The sequence below is a fragment of the Panthera tigris genome, chromosome D2 (assembly GCF_018350195.1).
Source record: "Panthera tigris isolate Pti1 chromosome D2, P.tigris_Pti1_mat1.1, whole genome shotgun sequence".
Classification (NCBI taxonomy): Eukaryota; Metazoa; Chordata; class Mammalia; order Carnivora; family Felidae; genus Panthera; species Panthera tigris.
In genome coordinates this window covers 69,832,611-69,858,159 of record NC_056670.1, presented here as the reverse complement: position 1 = coordinate 69,858,159, position 25,549 = coordinate 69,832,611, and the positions used below count along the sequence as shown (strand labels likewise).

The 25,549-nt window shown below is 45.9% G+C and overlaps 2 protein-coding genes across 11 annotated transcripts in view; both read right to left on the bottom strand.

Moving 5' to 3' along the window:
• Positions 1 to 2,262, bottom strand: part of PLEKHS1 (pleckstrin homology domain containing S1) — a 35,817-nt gene extending 33,555 nt beyond the window's left edge. For 6 of the 8 annotated variants that reach the window (XM_042960958.1, XM_042960962.1, XM_042960960.1 and 3 more), the window contains exon 1: positions 315 to 2,262. The gene's annotated coding sequence lies outside the window, so the exon portion shown is untranslated. The remainder of the gene's footprint in view (positions 1 to 314) is intronic. The other 2 variants (XM_042960959.1, XM_042960966.1) reach the window with 2 other exon arrangements.
• A 382-nt stretch (positions 2,263 to 2,644) lies between these two features.
• CASP7 (caspase 7) overlaps positions 2,645 to 25,549 on the bottom strand; it is a 30,501-nt gene continuing 7,596 nt past the window's right edge. For all 3 annotated transcript variants that reach the window (XM_007084825.3, XM_007084824.3, XM_042960968.1), the window contains exons 3-7: positions 10,364 to 10,500; positions 9,549 to 9,677; positions 8,364 to 8,539; positions 7,877 to 8,006; positions 2,645 to 4,389 (exon numbers count right to left, since the gene is read on the bottom strand). In XM_007084825.3, the coding sequence (XP_007084887.1) occupies positions 4,166 to 4,389; positions 7,877 to 8,006; positions 8,364 to 8,539; positions 9,549 to 9,677; positions 10,364 to 10,500 (796 nt within the window). In that variant the 3' untranslated portion in view covers positions 2,645 to 4,165. The remainder of the gene's footprint in view (positions 4,390 to 7,876; positions 8,007 to 8,363; positions 8,540 to 9,548; positions 9,678 to 10,363; positions 10,501 to 25,549) is intronic.

Sequence of the window (25,549 nt, the reverse complement as noted above, 5' to 3'; positions counted from 1 at the left end):
TCCTGGGCAAGCGGTCTGTACTCCCGAGCACATGCGTGCCTTGGATCCTTTGCTCTTCAATCTTGGCGTAAGATGCCTAGCCAGGTGATATGGACTGAATGTTTGTCTCCCTAAAATTCATATGTTGAAGTCCTGGCCCCCAATATGGTGACATGGGAAGGTGGGTCCTTTGGGAGGTGATTAGATTGTGAGGGTAGGCTCCTCATGAATGCATTAGTGCCCTCATAAGAGACCCCTGAAAGGTCCTTATCCCTCCTGTCATGTGAGGATACAGCAGAAAGGTGAAATCTATGACCCAGGAAGTGGACTCTCACCAGACACGGAATCTGCCAGCACCTTGATCTTAGACTTCCCAGCCAGCCTCCAGAACTGTGAGAAACATATGTTTGTTGGTTAAGCTGCCCACTCCACGGTGATGTTATAGCAGCCTGAGCTAAGACACCGGCTCTTGTGAACAGCCAATACGTTGCTGGCCCTTCGGTGATCTTTTTCCAGCTGTTTCATTTAGGCCTTGCTGATCTGCAAGGGAGACTTTTGAGATTAGTATAAAACCCCTACATAAGAATATCCAGGTAGGTTTGTTAAATGAGCAGATTCCTGGTCTCCATTCCAGGAATACAGAATTACAATCGGGGGTCGATGGGGGTGCAGGAATCTGCTTCATACACAGACCCCTAGGATTCTCAGGCATCCAGAGCTTGAGAACCTCTGAAGCGAAAAAGTCACATTAAAAAAAAAAAATTCCCCTTCTGTACTGCCTCCTCTCACCCTTTCTGGGGTGGCTAAAATGAAAGAGGATTTGATATTTCCTCCAGGAACCCCTCTCGGAATCCTCAAGCAGTGGGACACCCCCTTATCTGCATTCCAGAGTAATGTGAGCACAACTCCTTTACAGCCACTGTTTTACTGGCGTGATTTGTTAACCTCCTCTGGGGAAAGCATCATTTCCTGGTCATCTTTTTCAGCCCCACCCCTAATCCAACACCCAGCATTTAGTAGGGCTTTGGTATTTCGATCTGCGTATCTTTGGAGAACTCTTAAGGGTCACATGCCTTCAGAAAGTAGTGATATCTAGGCTGCTGTTAATTTGTCTCCCTGCCTCATGACACAGATGAATTGCTGCTTTAACCCAGTGACCACCTCCTTCTCACTTGGCCAGATGTTTGCTGGAAAAGGGCCTAGAAGCAGGAGTGTGCTCCTACGGAGTCCAAAGGCAATCTCCAGTTACCAGAGTCGCTGGTGACAAGATTTCAGGTGATAGGCTGCGAGACTGGACAAAATAATTTGTCGCCTAGGCTCTGTGCCCTTCCGGAAGACATCATTTTCTTTCTCACAGAAAAGCCTTTCTTTCCTCGAGGCTTTAAACCATGCGAATACACTGAACTCCAGCACTCTGAGACCTATTTTGGGCAATTCATAAACACAATAGGCTTAGATGGTTTATGGAAATTTGCTCAGAGAAAACGCTCAGGGCAGAGCCTAAAGCGGACTGCGAGTGTTATTAATAGCTAACACTTAAAACAGGCTGATGGCACCTTGAGAAAAACTAAAGAGAAACCCTGATTTGAGCCCATTGTCCCAGCAAGGACACCACACACGTGCACTGTCTACCTCATGAGCCAAGAGGGTGCTTTTTGCCTGTTCCTCCTGCAAGGGGCAGCTTGCATTCTAAATAACAATGACAACTAGGAATGTGTAATCACCAGGTTTGAGTGCTTATCAGAACTTTGGTTTGTAAAAGGATCAGAAAAGTTTAAGAATGGAGGTGTGACTGAGCACATAACCAACTTGGAACAGGATTTCGGATCTTGATAAGCAGTGTCTGCCCAATGAAGTATTCAAGGATGAAGGCTCTTTCTTAACAGCCATTTACACCCGCCGCGCGTCTAAAGGACATGAAGGAATGTTCATTATTTGTGACCTTAATACCTATGATCGCTCAGAGAATTTTGTAAAAAGCCCCAAACCCTGACATTTGGGATCTTTAAGCGAGCTTACAAGGTAAGTAACTAGAGTGCTGTAATTTTTACTTCCAATCACAATGCACTTAGGCACATTTATTTCTATGAGAGGCTCCTTAAATAGGACGGTCTATTTTCCAAAGAACACACAGCTGGTGAATTCTGAGAAAGATAGGAATAATGCTTGTTGATTCTTGATTCATGATCTACACTTAAATTTCGTACATTTGGTATACTTTAGATGGCAGGAAACCAGAGACAAATCTAATACACTGGCCCTAATGTTCTTATTGATATAGAAAATACTTCTTTTTTTTTTTTTTAATTTTTTTTTTCAACGTTTTTTTTTATTTTATTTTTGGGACAGAGAGAGACAGAGCATGAACGGGGGAGGGGCAGAGAGAGAGGGAGACACAGAATCGGAAACAGGCTCCAGGCTCCGAGCCATCAGTCCAGAGCCCGACGCGGGGCTCGAACTCACGGACCGCGAGATCGTGACCTGGCTGAAGTCGGACGCTTCACCGACTGCGCCACCCAGGCGCCCCTAGAAAATACTTCTACTCCATCTGATTTTGTTGCCAAATTAATAAATGGTAGCCCACTGCAACCAGCTTTCTAAGCTAACTAACCTTTTACATGAAGATTCTGAGCTTCCTAAGTGATGATTTACTTACTGTTCTATTGGTGTTCCAGCGTCAAAAGAAACATGAATTATATTATGTGTTGAGGTCAAGTCAGTGAGGTCAATTCGTATCCTGTTTTCCCATTTTTCCACTGCCATAAAAAACTTTAGAAGGAAAGCAAACTGAGCAGGTTAGGAATTAAGCAACCACATTTTAATCAATAAATATGAACATCTGTGTGTTAACCAGTTATTAGGCAGAATAGTAACTTATCAAGAATTCAAAAAGTAACCTTGTAAACAAAGTGCGAGAATCTTTGCCATAAACGTTGCCCACATAATAGAATTAGAGGTAACAAGAAATTTACTCAGAATGAGGCTTGGAATAATCTAACAAGGTCCAGGTATATGTTAAAGCTAAAAAAAGATTATTTTGCACAGAGTGGGCAATACGTAGATTACCTGACAACGCAATGAATAAATGATTGAATGGAGGAATTGCTGAACATCAGGGAATATGATGACTTATATTCACATTATGGGCCATTCTGATATCCATTTCTTGTTCCTGTCCTGCCTCACTAGGCTTTGCTGTGCTCTGTACCGCATGAAATCACATTTCCAAGGGCCCTTGCCAGCTGGCTTCCAGGTAATGCTGGTAGGGTAGGGTGCCAGGGGGAGACTCAGGGCGGGAGAGATGAAGCTGGGGTATTTTTCCACATCTGACTCAGCTGGTATTGCCCCATCTCAGGCAGGGGCTTTGTCTGTGCCATGGCTCCAACCCCCACTATCCCTGGGTGATCCCAGCTCTCACCAGGCAGCTCCCACCATGCCCATGTGGCCAGTTCCTGTGGGCTACCCCGGCTTCTGGATTAAGGGAACCACACCTTTTCATAGCCCTCGGTGGTACCAGATTCCTTTTATTTGGCTTCTTTTTGATTATCTTTGTAAGTCAATCTCCTCTATTAAAACCCCTCTATTGAAACACCTAGTATGGCTTCTGTTTTCTGTCTGATATGTATTAGATTCATTGATTTTTTTTCCCTCTCCTTTAACTTCTCTGGGAATTTTTGCGTGAGAATCTGCCCTAAGCCAATGAAAAATCACTCAAATCACACTCAATACCCACTTTCTGCAATACAGGTGAACACACACTGCTTTTTCTCAAGCACTGGAACGCTCTTTGCCAGGTGCAAATAGGACTCTGTCTGCCGTGTCACCACTGATCATGGTGGGCACAGCCGAGAGTCATCTGCAGAGGTCGTTTTTGTTGTATGTACTAAATGAGACAACAAGGACAAAAATACAAACAGAAAATTAGTCTTAAGAAGAAATTACGAAGTCATCAAATGGATAACATTGTAAAAAAAACAAAAACAAAAACAAAACTCTCCCAAAACATAGGTACATAAGACAGCACCAGAAAAGTTTCTTTCCTGTGGAATCAACAAGTGTTCCTAAAATTAAAATCCTTTAGAATTTCTTGGTATTTCAAGAGCATTAAAAAAAAAAAAAAAAAAAAGACTCATGAACGAATGATCCGTAGCTTTTCGGCTAGAATGCATCCCTGGGATGGTTATTTTCAGAAGTAGAGTTCCTTGGTGAGCATAGAGACCACACATGGGATCTGCTTCTTCTCGTGGAAGTAGGGGTCATCAGACTGGGACTCAAAGTTCCTGGCCACCCTGTTGTTCACCCTGGTGAGGATATGTAGGATCTCCAGGCTCTTGCCATGCTCGTTCAGGATGGAGCACAGGGCCTGCACAAACCAGGACCCGCTGCCCGGGTTCCTCCATGAGTAATAGCCTTCAACGAGACAGAAAGGAGATGATCAGATTGGCTGGCCTGGCCGCACCACCAAGAATGAGCTCCTGGTGTACGGGGCCTCCACACCTGCTTTTCTGAAATTATCTTACTCTTCTCTGCGTGCAAGTCCCCGGTGAGAATTATGCTCGTGTGCTCAGAGAGCACGCATCGTAGGTTTAGAAGGCTGCGTAAAGATGCTCAACGCAAGGCCTGGTGTTCCTGCGTGGATGCGTATCAAATACCCAAGTGCTCAAAGGAAATGCCGGAGAAGCATTTTGTTAACTCTGGGACTCCTCGCTGTCCTCTGGGGGCAGAGCTACTTTCCAATCCAAGCCTCACAAGAGAGGAATTTGCAGGAGATTTCAGAGAATTTTGAGATGTGTTCCTGCTGTTGGGGGACCCAGAACTGGAGCCAAGCTCCTCATGGAGAAATCTGAAAGTAAGACTTGGCTGAATGACCAACTGCCTTATGGGTAGAGCCCAGAGAGCCTGTAGCTCTGGGAAGGCCACCATCACAAGGGCAAGGGGTGTGCTTCTCATGGACCGATATGGTCTGTGGCCGAGAGAGTCTGGCTCTCAGTCTTCCCTGGGTCCTGTCCAACACGATTTTTTGGAGGGACAAGGAGACCTCAGCAGGAAGAGGCTGGACAAGTGCCCTGGAGGATGCCCAGAAGAGGAGGAAGGAATCACGACGCACAGCGAGGAATGGAGACGCAAATCCAAAGCCAAGGAGGTATAGGGTCCAGGAAACCCAGCAGTTCAGGAAAGTGCCCAAGGAGAAAGCACCCAGCCTTTAGCATTTCACAGGTTCAGAGCGCAAGAAGCCAGGTGACTATGGGACCCGGAGTTTACCTTAACTCACCTCCCTCCCATCTTTGGCTCTGGGAGAACCTAAAAAGGATCTGGCAAATGGGGGAGGAGGTGAGTAAGGGGAAGGATCAAGGCCCCTTTAGCACCTTAGACCTATAGCGGGGCTGATCTGGGATCAGAAGAAATGGAAAGCCAAATTAGGTTCAGGGTTTTAATTGTTATTTTGGGCTGGACGTTCGGGTTACGGTGCTGTGACTGCCTGTGACTTGAAAAGTGACAATACTGTCTCATATCTTAACATGAGCTGTAAAGCCAGGGACCTGCTGATGCCTCCATACAAGGGCAAGGGAATCTTCCCCTCACTTACCCCCATTCCCTCCGGTTTAAAAGGACAGCATGCAACAAAATAAAGTCGCCCTTGGCTTCCATGACGAGCTGTGATTTGTGCCCCTAGTCCTAAGCGGTCTCACCAGTTGAATGAGACCATTATAATTTATGGCAATCGCTTATTGAATAATTGTACAATAAGCAGAAATAACCTTTTTCTGTGACATGATCGAGGCACTTAGAATTCTTCCCGCGGCGCACTGGTAACCACCGGTGCAAGGATTTAAGCCCAATGGTGTTAGTAGTACCAGAACACAATTCACTTTCAGAAGGGCTCACGGAACGCATCTCGTTCAATACAATGAACTAGTGAGGCTGGTCACGGACAGTCACCTCCATTTCAGTACTGCCCCTGCACTCATGTCCTTTAACCCCTGACCTACATGGTCTTCCAGAGAGCCAGTCTCACCCTGTGACTCTCCTACCTGAAATAGTTCCATTGCACTTCATTATCAGGGTGAAGTTCAGGCCGCTTAGGATAGCACACAGGACTCCCCACGGTGGGGCCCCCCTGTTTACCTATCCAGGTTTAATCCGTGCTGTGCCTTGTCACATCCTGTGCTATAGACGGCGTCCCCCAAAACTCAAATGTTGAACCCAGCCCCTAATGGGACTAGATGTGGAGATAGGGCCTTTCTGAAGGTAATTAATGTTAAGTGAGGCCATGAGGGTGGAGCCCCAATCCCAAAGAATTAGTGTCCTGATCAGAAGAGACCTTCTCCCTCCACCATCTCTCTGCCATGTGGGTGGGGACAGAGCTAGAAATAGACGGTTACCAGCCAAGAAGCAGGCCCTCACTAGAAACCAAAATGGCGGGCACCTGGGTCTTGGATTTCCTAGCCTCAAGAACGGCGAGAGATATATTTCTGCCTTGAGTCTGTGGCATTTTGTTGCAGCAGCCCACAGGCTAACACACCCTGTGGTCCAGCCTTTTGAGTTTTGCCTCTGACCCCTTGGCACTCAGTCTGGCAAGCCACCTTTCCCTTCCCCTGCTGTCTGATTTTTCATGACTCGGTTACGGTGGCGTTTTATGAACGCTTCTCTCACCAGCCTCCCTGGAGTTCACCCTTCTTCCCCTACTTCTGCCAGACCTTGCTCAGAACACCAACAGCTCTACCTTGGGTTTGTTCACCCAGACCAATGACCCCGTGCCACTGCCTCCCTCTCAAGAGCAGGAAGACCAAACTATTTTTTTTTTCACGTGATCCTTAAAACGTGTGAAGCTGTCATTCTCATGAAACCTCATCTGTAGATCCTGCCAGAGCTGTTTTTCCAAACACACCTATTTACTGTAACCAACCAATACCTCTGTAGCAAGCACTTGACCAAACTACTACCCCACAGGGCATTTCTAAGTGATAGGTTTTACTAAAGCACAGGAAGGAATTCTACTGAACTGAGGCAAACAAGGAGCTTGGGAAATGGGTAGGCTTGCTCACTCCTGGCATTTTCTGGTGCCTGTTTCTGGGTCACAATGTCAAGAATCCCGGTCTGAGCTACTGCTATAGTTTTATACCAAAATCTCTCTGGGATCTTGAGCATATCATTTAAGCTCACCCCAGCTCAATTTTTTTTTAGTCTGTAAAATTAAGACAGTAACACCTTTCCTAACCACCTACCCAATTATTAGGAGGATGATAAGAGGTAAGAGACACTCTGTAAGACATTCTGTAAGGTGTAAGTGCTACAGAAATGTTTGCTCTTACTATTACCAATAATAGTAGTGATACTTAAATGGAAGGGCTGAGCTTCCTTGGACAGAAACGCGAACACATCCCCGTGGCAGGCAGAACAATGGCCCCCGGAGACGTCCACGCCCTAGCCCTGGAACCCATGGACAGGGTACCTGACTTGGCAGAAGGGACTCTGCAGATGTGATCACAGTTACGGAAGTAAGGGGGGAGCGTATCCTGGGTTACTCAGGTGGGCCCGACCTAATCCCAGGAGTCCTGAGAAGAGGAGAACCTGTCCCAGCTGCGGTCAGAGAGAGGGACAGGTTCACAGAGGAGTCACAGAGATGTGAGATCGCTGGCTTTGAAGCTGGAGGAAGAGGAGCACAAGGCAGGGAACCCAAACATGCTGGAAAAAGCAAGGACACGGATTTCCCCCCTGGAGCCTCCAGAAGGAATGTGGCCCTGCCATCCCATTTCGGAATTCTGACCTCCAGAAGCGGAAGACGATCCACTTGTATATCGGAAGCTACTGCGTTTTAGGGAATTTAGCACTGCAGCAAGAGGAAAGGGATACAGCCCCAGGCCTGCGTGTTGATGGAGTGGCATGGTCTTGATACCTGGGACCGTAGAATAGGCGAAGAGAAAGTCGGCTTCAACGGGGATCTTGTATCGGGGATTGGCATCTGTGTCATTGATAGGCCCCGAGTCAGCCTGGACCCCGTCATCGAGCTCGGTCCCCCGGCAAGCCTAAGTAACAAAGCAGAGATCACTCCATGGAGTCGGGAACCGGCACTCGTGTGCTTTTCACTGCTGCGTCCCGGTGCCGAGGGCTATGCGTGGCGGGTTCGGCAAGAATTTGATCAATAAATAAATGAACAAAGCCTGTGTCGAATTAGTAAGCCAGAGCCAATGAAAATCTTGCAGTGTCTTAAAGAAGCCCTCACAATCCGTGGTCTGATGCAAATACAGATGCGAAGCATTTAGAGGTAGAAAACCAAAACCCCAGTCTGCAAACCCCGATCGAAACAGCACGTACGTTTGTAAAAGTGATCCGACCCAAGTCACTCTGTAATCCTTTCCCGTTTTCGACAGTATGGGGGTTACCTGAATGAAGAAGAGTTTGGGTTTCTCTAGAAGAGTTTTGCATCTGTCCCCCCTAAAATGGGCTGTCAAGTCCTTTATCGCTGTCACGCCGTCTGTTCCATAAATTAAATTTTCTTCTCCGTGGCTTAGTAAGATGCAGGCGAAACAAGCCGAATTTCTGTGGTCCTCTTCAGAGGCTGCAAGCAAGCCATTGGAAGATTGAAAGGTTAAGATGTAAGTCCTGCGGGACCTCAAAAGGATCCTCCTTCCCAGCCTGGCAGCGACCGCTGTCGGGACAGGTATTCAGGGGCAGGAGCACCCCTCCAGAGAGAAGGAAGACCAGTGGAGAGAAGCGAGAGGCACGGAGAACTCTAGAATTCTCACTCAGTCTGAAACCAAGATGGCGCTGCCTCCTGAGGATGTGCGCCCCAAGTGTGGGAGGGGGTTCAGGCAGCTGCCGGGAGGTAGCACACTGGGGTGCTGAAGGGCATGGCCCTACTGCTTGTTAGGTCTGTGACACCAGGCAAGTTACTTAACCATTTTGTGCCTTGGTTTCCTCATCTGTAAAATCTGTTTTAAAAAGAAGGTACTTCCTGGGGTGCTTGGGTGGCTCAGCTGGTTGAGCGTCTGACTTTTGATTTCGGCTTAGGTCATGGTCTCACAGTTTGTGAGATCCAGCCTTGTGCTGGGCTTTGGGCTGACAGGGTGAGCCTGCTTGGGATTCTCTCTCTCTCTCTCTCTCTCTCTCTCCCCCTCCCCTGCTCATGTGCACATTTGCTTGCTCTCTCTCTCTCTCTCTCTCTCTCTCGCTCTCTCAAAAGAAATACAGAAGCTTCAAAAAAAATAACACTTCTGAAGTACATGGGGACTAGAAAAGAGTTTACATTTCAACTCCATTCTGGACAGAATGATACAGACTTGTTCCTTCCCTACGAATTAACTCTTTGAAATTGGAACTGTTCTGTAGATCCCAAACCTATCATTTGCTGTCCTATGAGCAGATTTCATCTTTTTAGGGAGAGATCTAAGTTTCCTGAGAGACCCCCGCCCAGCCTGCAGACAGGGATGGAGTAGTCCAGACGAAGGAAAAGCTGCCCAGGCTGAAATCCCTCTGTCCTGCAAAGGCGGCCCCCCATCTCCGAGCCCACTGGCATGCTGCCCCTCCTGGGAACAGGAAGGAGACGGAGGGAGGGGGTAGGCACGCACCTTGTTTCAGCAGATCTTGCATTTTGGCACAAGAGCAGTCATTGTAGACGACCACGTCAAAACCCAGGTTTCTGAAGCACTTGAAAAGAGCCTCGGCATCTTTGTCTGTTCCGTTTCGGACGCCCATGCCTGTGGGAATCAAGCCCACGATGAGCAATCCCGGGCTGAGAACTGCCTGCCAGCATCGCCCCGTCAGGCGTAAGTGCAGCTTTGCTGGCTCTTGTGTAAATGCTCCCAAGGTCACAATTTAAGGGAGCAACTCGGGGCGCGTGGGTGGCTCAGTCTGTTGGGCGTCCGACTTCGGCTCAGGTCGCAAACTCGCAGTTCACAGGTTTGAGCCCCTGCGTCGGGCTCTGTGCTGACAGCTCGGAGCCTGGAGACTGTTTCAGATTCTATGTCTCCCTCTCTCTCTCTCTGTCCCTCCCCCCACTTGCACTCTTTCTCTCTTTCAGAAATAAACATTAATTTTTTTTTTAATGTGGAATTGATATATGAAGCAAACTTAAAGGAGAGGGTTACTCAGCTCACCCACAGAAGGTGAGCCTCATCATGGCAACTCCAGTTGGGGCCAAAAGGCTCCCCTTGACTCTTAGCCCTTTGGTCCCAGTCTTGCATCAGATAATGCACATGGTGGGACCTTCGATTCCAAAGCTTCTGGCGTCCTCACATCCCTTCCCCCCAGACACGTAAATAGCATTGGATGGGGGGCTGTCTGCCATAGCAGATGGGCACTGCCTTTCTCCAATCAAAGTCTGATACAAGTTGAAGACAATGGAAAGGAACAGGAGAGGTTAGCCTACACCCACAACACTTACCTGTCTTTTTGTCGAAGTTCTTGTTGTTTATTATGATGCATTTGCCCACCTTCTCAAAATTCATGTTATACTGATATGCAGGCACTTGGTCCTGGGTGGTCGTGACTGATCTTCCCGAGCCATTTTTCTTCTTCTTACTGGGGAAATATAAAGGCAGTCAGAGGCTATGGAAGACATTTGGATGGAAATGGCCTCTGGATTCTATTATTAGCAGGGAAGGGGTGCCCAAGAAAGCTGCGGTATCTGTGAAGAAAAAAGGCCCGAGGGGGGCAGATGGTTTTGTTTAATTGTCATATTTAAAACGAACGGGATCTCCTGCCTTGTTTCGCTACATGCCAGAGAGATGCAAATTAAAACCACAGTGTGATACCGGGACACTCTCACCAGGATGGCCACCACGTGCTGGTGACCGTGTTTCACACCTGGCGTTGTCATACATTGCTGTGGGAACCTACTTTGGACTTGCGTGGTGGAAAACTCGTAGAATCTACCAAAACTGAACTTAAAACACATCCTATGACAGAGCAATTCCACTCCTGGGGCTATCGCCCAAAGTAGAGTAAATATGTTTGCAAAAAAGGAAAGATCTACACACGTGCACAGGGGTACTGTCTAGCAATAGCCCCAAGCAGGAAATTATCCATATGTGCATTTACAGTGCAGTGAATAAACTGAATATGCATATAATGAAATCCTACAGAACAACGAGAATGAACCAACCGTGACAACAAGAAGCCACATAAACAAATCTCGCAAATATAATACTGGATGAAAGAATCCACATACAGAAAATGCTAATACCTAATAGTAGAAGCAGTTACGTGAAAAGGTGGACAAAAGGAGCAGCAACTTAAAAAAGCAAGTTGGGGCCCCTGGGTGGCTCAGTCGGTTAAATGTTGACCCTTGATTTTGGCTCAGGCTCACAGTTTGTGAGTTCAAGCCCCACGCTGGGCTCTGCACTGACAGTACGGAGCCTGATTGGGATTCTCTCTCTCTCTCTCTCCCTCTCTCTCTCTTCCCCTCTCCTGCTCATGCTCTCTCTCTCTCTCTCTCTCTCTCAAAAATAAATAAATAAACTTTAAAGAAGAAAAAAGAAAAAAAGAAAGTAGTCCCCTTCCAATCTCCAAACACTGACCATCCAGCTTTCCAGAAGTCTGGCACATGGGCACTGAGGCTGAACATGAAGCATCATTGAGAGAACACAGAAAAAAAGGTCAAATGTGGGTGGAAAGCAGCCGTGCCAGTCATCCACAGGAATATAGGCTCCGCAATAGAAGAGATCTTTTTTTTTTTTTAATCTGTTCTGAAAAATTGCTGCGTCCCCAGTCCCGGGAACAATGCCTGGCATATAAGTTATCCGTTAATAAATATTTTTTGGAGGGGCACCTGGGTGGCTCAGTCGGTTAAGCGTCCGACTTCGGCTCAGTTCATGATCTCACGGCTTGTGGGTTTGAGCCCCACGTCGGTCTCTGTGCTGACAGCTCAGAGCCTGGAGCCTGCTTCCGATTCTGTGTCTCCTTCTTTCTCTGTCCCTCCCCTGCTCATGCTCTCTCTCACTCTCAAAAATAGTAAATGTTAAAAAAAAAATAAAAAATAAATATATTTTTTTAAAAACTACACACCAATATCCCTTATAATTATAGATGCAAAAACTCTCAAAAAATACTAGCAAGTCAAATCTGTAGGATTATTGACCATCCCCGAGTGTGATCGATCCCAGGAATTCAAGGTTAGTTTAATATCCAAAAATCGATGAATATAATCCATCATATCAATAAAGGACAAAACCATATAATCAACTCCATTGATGCAGAAAAAGGAATTGACAAAATACAGTACCCTATTATGATAAAAATGCTACATAAACTAGGATTACAATAGCACTAATCCAACTGGAAAAGGACATCTATGAAAAACTCCCAGCTAATACCATACTTAATGATGAGAGACTGAACGCTTTCCCCCTAAGGTCAAAAACAGGTCAGATATGTCCATTCTGGCCACTTCTGTTAAATACTGCAGAAGAGGTTCTAGTCAGGGCAATTAGGTTGAAAAAAAGTCTTCTGTGAATGAATGAATCAAGTCCTATCCCCTCATTTTACAGATAAGGAAACAGGTCCACAGAGAGGCAGGGGTTGTTCAAGGTCAGCCAGGCAGTGATGAGCACAGTGAGACCAACACGTCAGCCTCAGGTGACGGTCAGCATCCCATGTTGGTGTTTCAGAGTCCCACGCCCTGGCCTATCTGTTAGAAGACTCATCCACCACTGTCGCAAAACTGTCATCAAAAGTTGTTAGGAGTAGAGTGAAAATAAAAACTCAGCTTGGTACCTGACAAATGCAGGCCCGAGGGTATTTCCCCCCCAGGCTTCACTGAATCTCACTGTTGTAGTTTCTCAGAGTCTCTGGAAGGACATGGCCTTTGCCGTCGCCCCTCCTACCTGGGTCCAGATTACAGAGTAGCTCTCTATGTCGAATCTCCAGACAGCCGATTGCTGTTTTTCAACTGCTACACCACTTTATCCTCCACTTTTAATAAGGCCAACTTTCTTCCGTGATATCGTCTGATTTTTCAGAGAAAAACATCCTCGATCTGTTCTACCATCTCTCGATTCTTCTTCCCTACTTTTTCTGTCTAGTCTAGGGGGGTGATGTCCGTTCTTCTCCACATTTCTTTCCCCAGGGAGGCAGCCCAAACCAGCACTGGACTGAGACTCAGAATCTGCCCAAGGGAACCCTTCACAGAGCACCGAGCCCCCTTCCTGGAAAACAGCCTTCTGTGACCGTCACAGAATCAGATGGCCGACTTGATGGGCAGCAAATACTCTTGTGGAGTCTTCTTTCCCTCCCGGGCCTCCATAAAAGCTCAGAGGAGACGAATACCAGCAAAGTGAGCTTCTGTGGTGTTCAAGGGCATGCCATGTATGGGAGCGTAGGATTTACTTCTGAATTCCCTGTCAACGACCCACACTGACAGTGTCCTCTGTGCATGAGGCAGATTATCTGCACATAGTCCTTCATATGCACACAAAGTCTTTGGTCTTCAATTGATGCCTCTGAAGTTGGGGCAGGTGGCTTAATTACGGCCATTCCATAGGTACTGATAACAACTAACATTTGTCAGGGCTTACTATGGGCCAGGACCTTGTTAAAATTCTCCCTGCATTTTCTCATTTCCTCCTGACAGGTCTTTAGCTAATTTAAGGCCACTCAAAGACCCGAAATAAGACCAGCATAAAGTCTAGCAGGCTGGAGGATCTCTAAGAGATAAGACTCTACTTCTATCTTCTGCTATATGAGTTATCCTAAAACAAACTGTACAAGAACATCCAAGTAATAAATGTGCTGTGGTTTTTTTTTTTAAAGCTGTCATTAGCCCATCCCCAATGATGAGCAAAACAAAAGATGCCAGTGAGCATCTTTTATAAGAAAAACAGGCTTGGTTGTAAGTTACATGAAAAAAAAAAAAAAAGGACTCGGCTTTTATCAGAATAGGATTTGGAAAATCAATTTTTAAAAAAAGGAACACAAAAGGGGAATAATGATAGATACACTTTAAAGAAATTTCCATGGTTATGAAAAGTACCTTAAAATTGAATATGAAATGTGATTCTTATCCCTGGTAAATATTTCAAAGGGGAGGGGATTCCCTTACCTTACCGGCCCCTAACTTGAACTCTCATTTTTCAAAATGAAAGGAGTATCTCCTTCCTCTGTCTGGATTTGAGTCCGTCGTTTATTTTTCCTTCTAACCCCAAATAGCTTTTTGTTAAACCCAGGTCTTTCCAGATCCCAAATGTGTATTAGAGAGCAATCAATTCTACTCCATTGACTTCATCTTCTTAAGAGAGGCACCGGCCTTGGGCAAATTCCATCTGCAGCTTAACTTGTGGGGAAGCAACCCCTGTGACCGGGTTAAAGCATGTCACTGGACAGACAAAAGGACGAAAGGGCTGTCAAGATGGAGAGAGCACCAGGACAAAAAAAAAAAAAAAAAAAATGTGGACCGAAGCCCACGGCATAATAGATACATTCTGCTAGAATCAGAGTCCAAGAGATCAGAGTCCCTCACTGACTAGCCTCGAGGCTTCCCAGCACTCTCTCCTGGGGATTAGCGCCCTTTCTGTCCCATTCTCCCTTCAAAGACTCCAGTGAGAGCAAGGCCTTCACTTCCATTTTGCCCATTCTGCCTGCAAGGCTGCTGCAGAGATTATTAAGTACAGCCTCACATTTGGGAAGAGAAATGACTTCTGAGAGGCGACTCTTTTAGGATAGTCCCTAGCTGCTGCATGTTTACCCACACAGGACAGTTATTTCACTGCAGAACTTCTCTTGTGCGTGATCCCTAAGGCTATTTGGAGACACTCGTGGCCTGGTGGGTTTTCTTCCCTTTCCCCCACCCCACCCCACCCCCGAGGCTCTTATTTCCAACTGTGGAAAGGCCCGGCTGGAAGACACAAATGTGTCCCGTCGGCCCCTCCCATAATGACCTGCAGACAGGTACAAAGATCCAGTTCAGCCTCTACTTCCTGGATGAACCGCGAAGGGCAGGGTGTTTAATCAAAATAACACGGTACCGCAGGGAAGAATGAGGAAGTTCTCTGTGTCCCTACGTGGGATCATTTCCAAGGCGGAGGTTAAGTATGAAAGAAAACAGAGGGACAAAACGATGGCAATAGTATACCACCCTTTAGGGGAAGATGAGGGGAAAATCTACGTTTACATTCGATTGTACCTGCATAAAGACTCTTGAAGGGTGACATAATGGGTAAACTCATTAATTCCAGGGCTGGGCTGCCTGGCTCTGAAACCCGGCTCTACTACAGAGCCGAGTGATCAGCAAGTTGCTTAACCCCTCTGTGATTCCTCCTTTGTAAAAAGAACAAAATTACAACATCTGCCTCCCGGCTTATAAACAAGCGGATATTCAAAAAGCACTCAGAACAGCTTATGGCCTGCAGAAAATAGTACCTAAATGTTATTATTACTAACGGTAGTTGTATATCACAAAGAGTGGTTACCTGTGTAAATAGGAGCCCTGGGGCAAGGGCAGCATGAAGGAGGAAGGATTTGACGATATATCTTTTTTAGTACATGTGACTGAATTAATTATTCAAAAGGTTACAATAAAAATGATTTAGTAGCGGGGCGCCCGGGTGGCTCAGTCGGTTAAGCGTCCGACTTCGGCTCAGGTCCTGATCTCAACGGTTTGTGAGTTTGAGCCCCGCGTCGGGCTCTGTGCTGATGGCTCAGAGCCTGGAGTCTGCTTCGGATTCTGTGTCTCCTTCTCTCTCTGCCCCTCCCCCAACTTGTGCTCTGTCTCTCTCTGTCTCTCAAAAATAAATAAATGTAAAAAAAAGAAAATTAAAAAAAATGATTTAGTAGTTAAAAATCACCTGCTGCAAACAGATTCCGTTACTTGGCTTATGTTGCAGATTACTGGATTCAGACTTTTTTTGTGCTACTTGTTAAAGAGACACCGTGTTTCTGTTTTTCACTGTGATCTTACACGTGATTTTCTTCCCTAGCCTTTTGAGCTTTTTCCTCCTCTCCGTGTCAATAACCGTGCTGGTAATAAACACAGTTCTAAGAAGGACCATTCTGGAACGCTCACTGCCTTGTATACGTTACCTCATGTGCTCTTGACGACCACTCTGTCAGGCGCTGGCCCCATGACATTAGCTTGCCTGAGAACACAAAGCCACACAGGGGTAGAGCCCAGATTCACTCACAGGTCCAACACGAAGTTTCCTATTCCCACATTTCTTGTCTCTATTAACACCCAGATTCCCGGGGCCTCAAGCTTAGACCTAGAGGATCAGAGCCGGACCTGGGTGTCTTCATGGAGCCGCTTGCCTCTGACATGTGAGGGCCTCAGCACTAGCCTGTCTGCCTGCTGCCTGGGCTCCCCGGACCCTCAGCTCTCACTGCGGTCCCCAGGGCCAGTTCACCCTCCGCTCTCAGACATCATTCTCCGTGTGGGCACGGCCTTTGGGACCCTCGGTTCTTGGCCAGAAGCTCGGACCAGATACAGCTCGGGAAGCACGGCCTGGGGAAGGTGCCAGTCGGCAGCAGCGAGACCGTATTTAGGGTCACGTGTGTGTGATCCACAGCTTTCCGTGAAAACTGCGAGGTCTCCTAGGGGTGACAGTCAAGTGAAATGTTACACTGCTGTTACTTGGACAACGCAACTGAGACGCTTCCAGGAAATGCCACTGTGTGTGCAACGCCACCCTTGCTCTCCCTCGTTGGCACGGTGTTCGGCGGGTCCCCTGTGTGGCCTTGGTGGTGCAGTAACTCAGAGTCAGGGGAGGGAAGCTTTGCCATCCCGGTGCCAATAGCTCTTAAAGAGTTACTGTCTGTTTGGAAATCAATTGCTAGAGCCAGGCAGACCGTCAGATAAACAACTGCTATCGGACAGGAGCAGCCGCTTCAAGGGCTCCGAAGAGACTGTGCTAATTAATTAGCCACCGCAGAGAGATGGTAACAGTCCACAGCTCAGCGGGGCCAGGTTCTCCCCGGGGGTGGCTGCTAAGAAGCTTTCAAAGACCCAGATTAGAAACTTTTCTTTTTCTTTCTTTCTTTTTTTTTTTTTTTTTTTAACATTTATCAGATTGGAAACGTCTTCAGCTGGTGATCCTCCCCCAGAGATAAGACCTTCTGAAAGTGGATATTCTTGTTTTCCTGGGTTGATAGGACTTTTCTGCAGAAGAGCCTAGAGCATGGAATTGCTGTGGCACAGAGACCCCAGGACCAGATCAATGGAAAACCAGTCTTTGTCCTGAATCTGACAAACCTCGCCAACGGGGGAGGAGGAACCACTCCAGACATTCCCTAAGTCACCAGGAACAAGCATCACTAATATCACTGAATAGTGTTTTATGCTTTACAAAGCCTGTTCATCATCATTATCCCATTTATTCTGCAAAGTATAGATGAGAGGCAGGGAAAGACATAGTAAATAAAAACTGGCCACAGTATTTAAGTCAGATGCTACCACTTTCCAAACTACCTGCGCTCCCCCCCCCACCACACCCCTTCTCCTCTGCCTTCGCTAATTCTCTGCTGATAAACCTAGCTTTTATCCTGACCTTTTTCACTTTCTGAAGACTTTGGCCAAGATTACTATGCTGAGAAGAAACACAGGATTCTTGCTCACAAGTGCAAGGCTCATGACAAACCAGAACAGTGAATTAAAAGTTCTAAATCCTTTTAAAAGCTCCTGGGTTTCACAACTGGCCACAGATTAAAAAAATAAATAAATCTGGCCATGAAATCACTGCTCTTAGGGCCAAACAAGATTGCAATAACTACCATAACCTGGCAGAACTTAGCAACTGTTCAAAAGTGTGCACTAAAATGCAACGGGCAGTCAATCGAATACCAATGCTTCCTAATCCTAACCGTCTTTTATTTTTTCTTGGTATTGCATTTCCTCACCAGTATGAGCACGTACCATTATCTTCTCTTCCCAGACACATTCAGAGAGGCTCAAATCTCTGCTAAGAACACAGACAATGCCAGCATTGATTATCAGGAAGAAACTAGATTATCCTAACTTCTTCGGTTAGGGACCTGTTTTTTGGAACCTCAAATTCTGCAGTGCGAGGGCAACTCAGTCATTTCAACAAAGTCAAGAGGCACAAAATCACAACCAAGCCCTGATGGTCATTTATACAAAAAAGACGTCCTTGAAGAGCCTATAGCAACCTGTACCAGAAACCATTGTAGGACAAAAATACTCTGCCTACTTTGCGAAGAAGTAAAAAAACCTCGGAAAGGGCACAATGAACTTTTACAATCCACTCTGGGCGTGAGTATAATTTTCCCCATCACCGGAGTGGATAAATACAGGTTTTATCCTCGTCCAGATCCCCTAGGCTGCTCGAGATGTGAATTATACCTTTCTATATTTGGAAGGGAATAGAAGCACGCAAACCTGCTACTGTTTATTTTCTAAAGCGTCTCCATGAATAGGATCCCCAGAAGCTCTATCTGTTTGCAGACATTCATCAGCAGGAAAGTAAACACACCACCAGGCACACATTTCCCCAGGGCTCTTCCATTCGGAACTAGGGCTCTGGTTTTCGTAGCTGCTTTGTCTAAATATTTTTGGGATGATTCATTCATGGTTTCAACATTTTAACAGCGGGTATCCCCGACAGTCCTGACATTCCAAGGCACAGAGCAAGGCAGAGAGGAAAGGAAAGACTGAAGGCGGTACCTCGTGTCTCCATCCGAAAGGACCCCCCTGTGCATCAGAACTAGGCTTCGCCCGGCAACTCTGGGCAGCGGGTTTCCTTCTTCTCTGTAATAATAAAAACTCAACATGCTCGGGGCTCAGCAGGGGACAGCAGACTGGCACAGCCCGCCTGGCCCTGAAGGCCCGTGACTGAATCAGCAGTGAACCGCACACTGGAGTTTTCCATAGGACCATTCACGCTGGGGCTGGGAAAGTCACACTGGCCTCCCCCTTCTCTGCTGACCGGCAGAAATGCCCAGGCTCCACACGGCTGCATTCTCCCCACCCCGGGACAGCTCCCTAGAGAAAAAGTGACTTTCTAGGAGCATGGGATCTGAAGTGGGGGGAAAAAATACCCCAGACTTCCACAAAGATGCAGCCAGCGGCACCATTTTTAAGAGTGAAAACATGGAAACGGGAATGGCTAAGCAAGAGACTGAGATTCAGTCGAATAAAATACCACACGGCTATTTAAAGTGATGAGCGTGCAGATGTGGGCAACCCAACAAAGTGCCAAGCTACAGGAGGTGGCAAAATTATATGTAAGTAAATGAACAAAAATCGGAGGGGAGTTTGTGGTGAATCAGAGTCCAAATGCTCGAGGTTATTTTTCGCCTTATAAAAGCACGCAAGGCATTCGTACAAATAATAAAAGACTACAGAGGCAAGCCAAAGCCCTTAATTGTCAAATGAGGCATATAAATCATTTTTCAATCGTCTTGAACAAATTGAATGATCCAGGAGTTACTACCCTTCCCCATCTCACCCCTCCAAATGCAAGAAGGAAAGTGTGAACATGTAAAAACAACACCCTTATTAAGCAAACTGCTCACAATGATGCTTTTCTCAATTTCCTGGTTCAAGGTCGCGGCCAGGGAAAGGTGTGCCACTGACAGAGTGGAGCTGTAACACCTGATATCCTGGGCAAACCGAACCCTCGGCCACGCTCAGGTCTGTGAGCAGAGAGAAATCTGGCTCCATACGTTCTGTTCTGGAACCCAGATTTGCAAACATACGCTTACTTTGGGAAACAAAGTCTATTTAAAATAGGCTATGGAGGGAAAGATTCCTTCCCCAAACTTCTCCACATCACTTGCCTCCTCCCCTGAAAAACAAAGCAGAGAGACCTCTGACAATAAAAATTGATAAAAGAATTTAAAAAAAAAATCAGGAGGGAGATAAAGGACAGAATTCTCTTGAAACAGCCTCAAACTGCTGTCTGTATGATGGCGGGGGGCTCTAGAATTTAGAACAGCTAACAGGACTCAGTCCTCTCTCTCTTTTTTCTTAATGCTTATTTATGTTGAGAAAGAAAGAGAGAGACAGAGAGAGAGGGAGAGAGAGAATCGCATGCAGGTTCCGTGCTGTCAGTGCAGAACCCAAGGTGGGACTCGATCTCACAAACCGTGAGATCATGACCTAAGCAGAAATCAAGAGTGGGGTGCTTAACCCGCTGAGCCACCCAGGTGCCCCGGCCCTCATTCTTCCTCATCTGTGGAACAGCAGACAAACCCACTGTTACACACGCGTGCCAGACAGAACACCCTGAGCCCCAGCAAGCTCAGGGTTTGAACAGGCAAGGCCACACTGCACAACTAACTCTTACTTGTGACCGCGTGTTCCCCCGAGAAACAACAGGTCTTAAGTTTCATAGTACTTTTCTGCACCTAGGCTTAATTCTGTACAAATAGTGTCTTAACATTTTTATTACTATGAAAACCTGATCATTTACTTCCCTTCTTCACTTTTTTCTTTTAACCATACAGCTAGCTCATGATTTCCCTTCTAGAAGAGCAATAACCTATAATAACTGGAGATATTCTGCATGTGGGGGAAGCTTCAAAGTCTCTAGATCCTGTCACCATGCTTTAGAGGTGTGGTTCTCTGCTCCTGAAATGGGCACTTGACCCTCTATCAGAACGCCCATCGCTAGCCCTGCTGGAACTCTGTCCAAGCCCTCAGATGAAGCAGGGCAGAAAGGGAGCAATTTCAACGAAGAATTAAATTTGCTGACCCACTTGGGTAGAAGAAAAAACCTGCTCTGCTGGTAGATTAACGTGGCTGGCCAGCTCAACGCCACTGCAGTTGTGACTGGCACTTGATGTATGGGGTGGATCGCTGGACCCCAAGTTAGACCCAGGTCTTGGTGCTGGTCTTGCTGGGTGACTATGGGTAAAGTACTTTACCTCTCTGGTCTTAACCGTCCTTGACTGTTATGGGAGGGAGCTGGATAAGTCACATTTTTAAGGCGTCTTCCAGTTTTAACGTTACGGTTCTATGATTTCTTCCCTGTCAGGAATCATGTACAGTTTCTTCCTCATCAGGCAGTTCAGTAAGCTGACAGTTACTGTATTCAATTCTCATAAGCAATCCAGTGGACAGGTATTCATATACCTATTACGCAGACACAGAAACTGAGGTTCAAAGAGGTCAAAGGACTTGCTGGTACCTCAACTAGTGATTGGGAGGCAAGGCCAGAACCAGAACCTGGGATGTCCACCTCCACGCCTCCATTGTTGCCATTTTAAGAATCATCACTGCTTCTAGATTTATTACAGCATTAAATCGTTAGTATGGTCTATGTACAAATTTCGGAGACAGGCATCCAGTATTCTGTAGTATGAATTCGAAGACTTCCTTTATTGAAAGGTGAACTCCCTGGGTATATTTTACCATTCTCTTTCTTTTAGGGGGCCCAGACCTGGCCTCTCTTAATCAGTGGGTGTGATCGAATGGCTTTTGCTTAACATATTCTTCGGAATGAGTTAAGGTCTGCTATCTTTGCTCTGTTCTTTAATTCCAAAGCATTGCTTCTTCTGAAACACCCTCCCCTCCAAATGAAAAGACAGGCCACCAGGATCTTTCTTATAATTATACAAATAACACACATTTTTTTACAAGGATCTGTTTACATATAACACTTAACTGGTGGAGAAACCCAAGTTGCAATGCAGGAAAAAGAATGATAACCCTGTGGCATCCATTAAATACACTCGAAGAGCACACAGGGCAGAGCACGAAGATGATATGGAAGACAAAGTCCATGGGATCTGAACCAGCGTCTCAAAAACAGGGGATTTATCAAGTTTCAAGAATGAGGCTTTTCTCCTGCCCCCTTCACCTGGTAAACGGAAGGATAAGCAAACCTCTTTGCAGGGACACAAAGGCTCCACCAGGGCCCGGGGGAAATCTCAGTGCATGAAACCTGTTTGCTCCTTTGTCTTTTATTTCCCTTAATGCTGACCTTGAGCAGAACTAAGCCTCTGATTTCAGAGCTGAGGTATGCCTGCAAGAGGACATGTGTGAGGCTGCTGGATGGGGCCTGGCCTCGTACCCTCGATGGCTCCCGGTGTGGTGCCACCAGATGTGGGCCTCCACTCACTTTCTAAGAATCTGTGTGCTTTGTAGCTTGGCCTGACCATCACTGTCGCTGGGGCTCTTCCTGGGCCCTGATAACTCAACTTCCAACTCCTCTGGCTCTCCCTCCTCCTCCCATAGTTCCTAATATACTACAATTCAGCAATTAGCTATTCTCAGCCATTAGCCATTTTCTGTAGCCATGCCTAGACATTCTAAAAGAACCTGAGTTTACATTCAGGGCAGGGACCACACTGCTAACACGGATGGCCGGTAACCTGTGCCAGGTGCTTGGGTTACCTTTACTTCAAGAAGAATCCCTCTATAAGTTCGCAGATGACTTTAGGCCTTGTTCCTTAAACACTGGCTCAAAATGAATGCAGGCTGTGCACATACCGATTTCTCCTTTTTTGTTTTTACTTCTACTAATTTTAACTAATGAAAACACTTTTACTAATTTTAAGTTAATATCTTGCATGTCTTTCCTTTGCGGTTTCCTATGTTTTCCAACCGTTCTTCAATAATCGGGAAATAAGAAAACATTTAAATGCATTCTTGTTTTAAAAAAAAAAAAAATTAAGTTAAAGAGCAGTTGGGTTTACTCAGGGTCCAATGGAATGGAAATAAAACGAGGCTGTGGTGCCATCTAGTGACAGTGAGGCGAAAAAGCCAAGACAAGTCTGAGAGCTTGGCACTACCTGGGGCCACTGAGTCCTCCCAAGCTTTGGGGGGAAAAAGGAGACCTGTTTCCCAGAATCCTTGAAGTCTCCAGGGGAGGGCACGTGTCCTCAATTAGAGAGGGGCAAGAGGTGCCACCTGATAGCAATTCTGACGCCCCGAGAAGGGAGCTGGGGACAGGACAGTCTGGGTAGGGTGCCCACCATCAGCTGCGGGGCGCACTCCAGCGCAGTGGTTGATGCGCTCACACGTCGGACCTGTGGCATAGCGTCCCTCACTCCGTGGAGGTGGACCCTTTGCTCTGCCATTTTCAGGTCACCCCAATGAATTAAATTCAGCAGAATAAACAACTCCCCTTTAGAATCTTAAGTAACAGAAGTGAAAGTATAGGGTGCTGACCAGTCAGGTGTGACAGTGGACACCTGCTCTTTGCGGCAAATCCCACTGTCTGGAGTTGCACTTAGGGTCTGGTCCCATCACATGCCAAGTCCCTGGCACCACCCAAATCCGTCCTGCGCTCTCGGGCAGCAGGGCCAAGGCAGCAGAAATGTTCAGGGAAGCAATGGAAGGTGGCAAACACCGGTTTTTCTGTTAGAAATAATGGATTTCGTCACCCCTTTCCTAGCCAGACAGCTCAGGGGTCACTATATGACTTCAGCTATTCCCTGGGGTCCAGGTGCCACTTTCCTCCTCGCCTCTCCCCTCTTCAGCCCTTCAGCCCTCTTGGTCACAAAGTCTCGCTGCTTCTACCTCTCTGCACCCCTGGCACATCTGGGGCCAAAGGCGAAGGCTCCACCTGTCGTATTCGGCTGGCGTTTCGCTCCCATTCTCGCCCAGAGAATTTGCAACAGCACCCCCTTCAGGCCCTGCCCCGCACTGCAGCTCTGCTGCTCTGGCACTTTTTTTTTTTTTTTTTTTTTTTTTTTTTTTTTTTTTTTTGGTAGGTATGGTTGATCAAGTCACTCTACTTAAACTTTTCCATGACGTCCTTGTTCTTTAGGATTCCAAATCCTTAATATGACTGACAGACAAACCCTTCTAAAGTCTGGCCCCTGCCCATTTACTTTAATTCAAATATTTGATTGGAAAATGGAATTGAATTCAAATATTTTGCAAGGATAATTGTTTATTTTGATAAATGAAGCTTGATGTCAACATCAGCCATGCTATAAAAAGGTAGCGAACTAGAATACAGAAAATTACCTGAGCTTACTGACCTTTCCAAAGGACTTAAGGGGGTAAAACCCCAATATCACAGACCATGTCTCTTCCGTAAAATGATGCATCTTAAGGCAGAGGTGTTCAAACAGGGCACTCAAAGACCTTCCAAGGGGTGCAGACATAGGATATTTTAAGGGAGTTCATGATCAGATCCTCAACTTGCATGTGTATTTTTCCGAAAACTGGTTGGCCTGAGATACTGCCTCCCCTGTTTCCCATCTCCCACCAAGTAAAAGAAGAGCAGAATTCTCATCCACCCTGATTCTTAGATGGTGTCAAAACCTCCACATCATCTAATAGACAATTCAAATATAAGTATCTGTGGGTCTCTTTGAATCAGGCACGGTAATGGGCTTCCTATTTACACAAGAGTCTAATAAGGGTGAAGGATGGCGTTAGAAATGGGGCTGTTTGGGGCCACCCTGGGCTGTTCCAAATTCGATGATATGTTTACAAAATATACTGAATAAAAATAAACATAGAATGGAAAGGGAACGTTGTGGCTCTTAAATAATGACTTTGCCTTTTTCACTTCCTGATTATTTCCAAAGACACTATCACTTTTGAGCTAGAGTTCTGTGACAGCAAAGCAAATAAACACTGAGAGAAGTGAACACAGCATCCGGCTTTCTTTGTGCCCTTTCCTTCCTCTTTCCTTCCCTCCCTCCCTACCCTACATCCATCCATCCAACCTTCCTTTCTTCCATTCATATATCCATCCATCCATCCATCCATCCATCCATCCGTGCATCCATCCTCTAAGAACTAGAAACAAGATGGTTGTCACAGGGATGCCTTATAACACATTTGCTGAACTGGAAATGGTATCAGACCTTTATTGGTTGAAAGTAAATCTGGTGTGGCAGATTAGTTCGACAAGAAGGACTGGTTTTGTCAACTAGAATATACAGCAGACATTTTACGTAAGTGAATGAGCTACATTCGCAGCTCTAAGGTCTTAACCATGAAATATCTTAAAAAGCAGACAGTTTAAAAGCTTTTTACCAAAAAAAAAAAAAAGGATACTGACAAATGTTCATCATCGTTACTTTAATTATCTTATCTCTGTTGGGAATATTTTGGGTTAAACAATTTGCCTCCAACTAAAGAGGAACAGGCTTAATTAACAGTTTTTTGAGAAGTTTTGGTAAAGCCTTTTGAGCATACTTCCCATTAACGGAAAAAAATCAATGTTTCTAAGGGCAGAATAACAAACCCTTTTGTAAGTCAAGTAATTTGTAATTATTTTCGATACAATTGAAGGACCTAATTGATTTGTCATTTTTTGGCACAGAACTTAGAAGGAATTCAAAGAATTAAGTGACACTATTATCACAAAACTGTTGCCATCCCACGTACTTATTCATGGTTTCTTAGAGCTTCTACCTCTAAAAATGACAAACAGGCAAAAGAGGTGATAACTGAACACTTCCTTATTCTGGCAATGGCTCTCATTTATCCACGTATGCATAAGCTAGCTTTTGAAAAGCCCGCTTTCCCATTGTAAGTTGCAATTTAAATGCAATTTCTATTTAACAATTATCTGATGAAAAATGATTTAATAGTGCTAATGACTTACCAACATTTGTTTGGATCAACTGTGAATTAATAAGAGTCAAGACAGTAACTTAGTCTCGGAGAAATTATCAGTAACTTAACATAGAAGAAATTTCTTGTAATACTCACGAT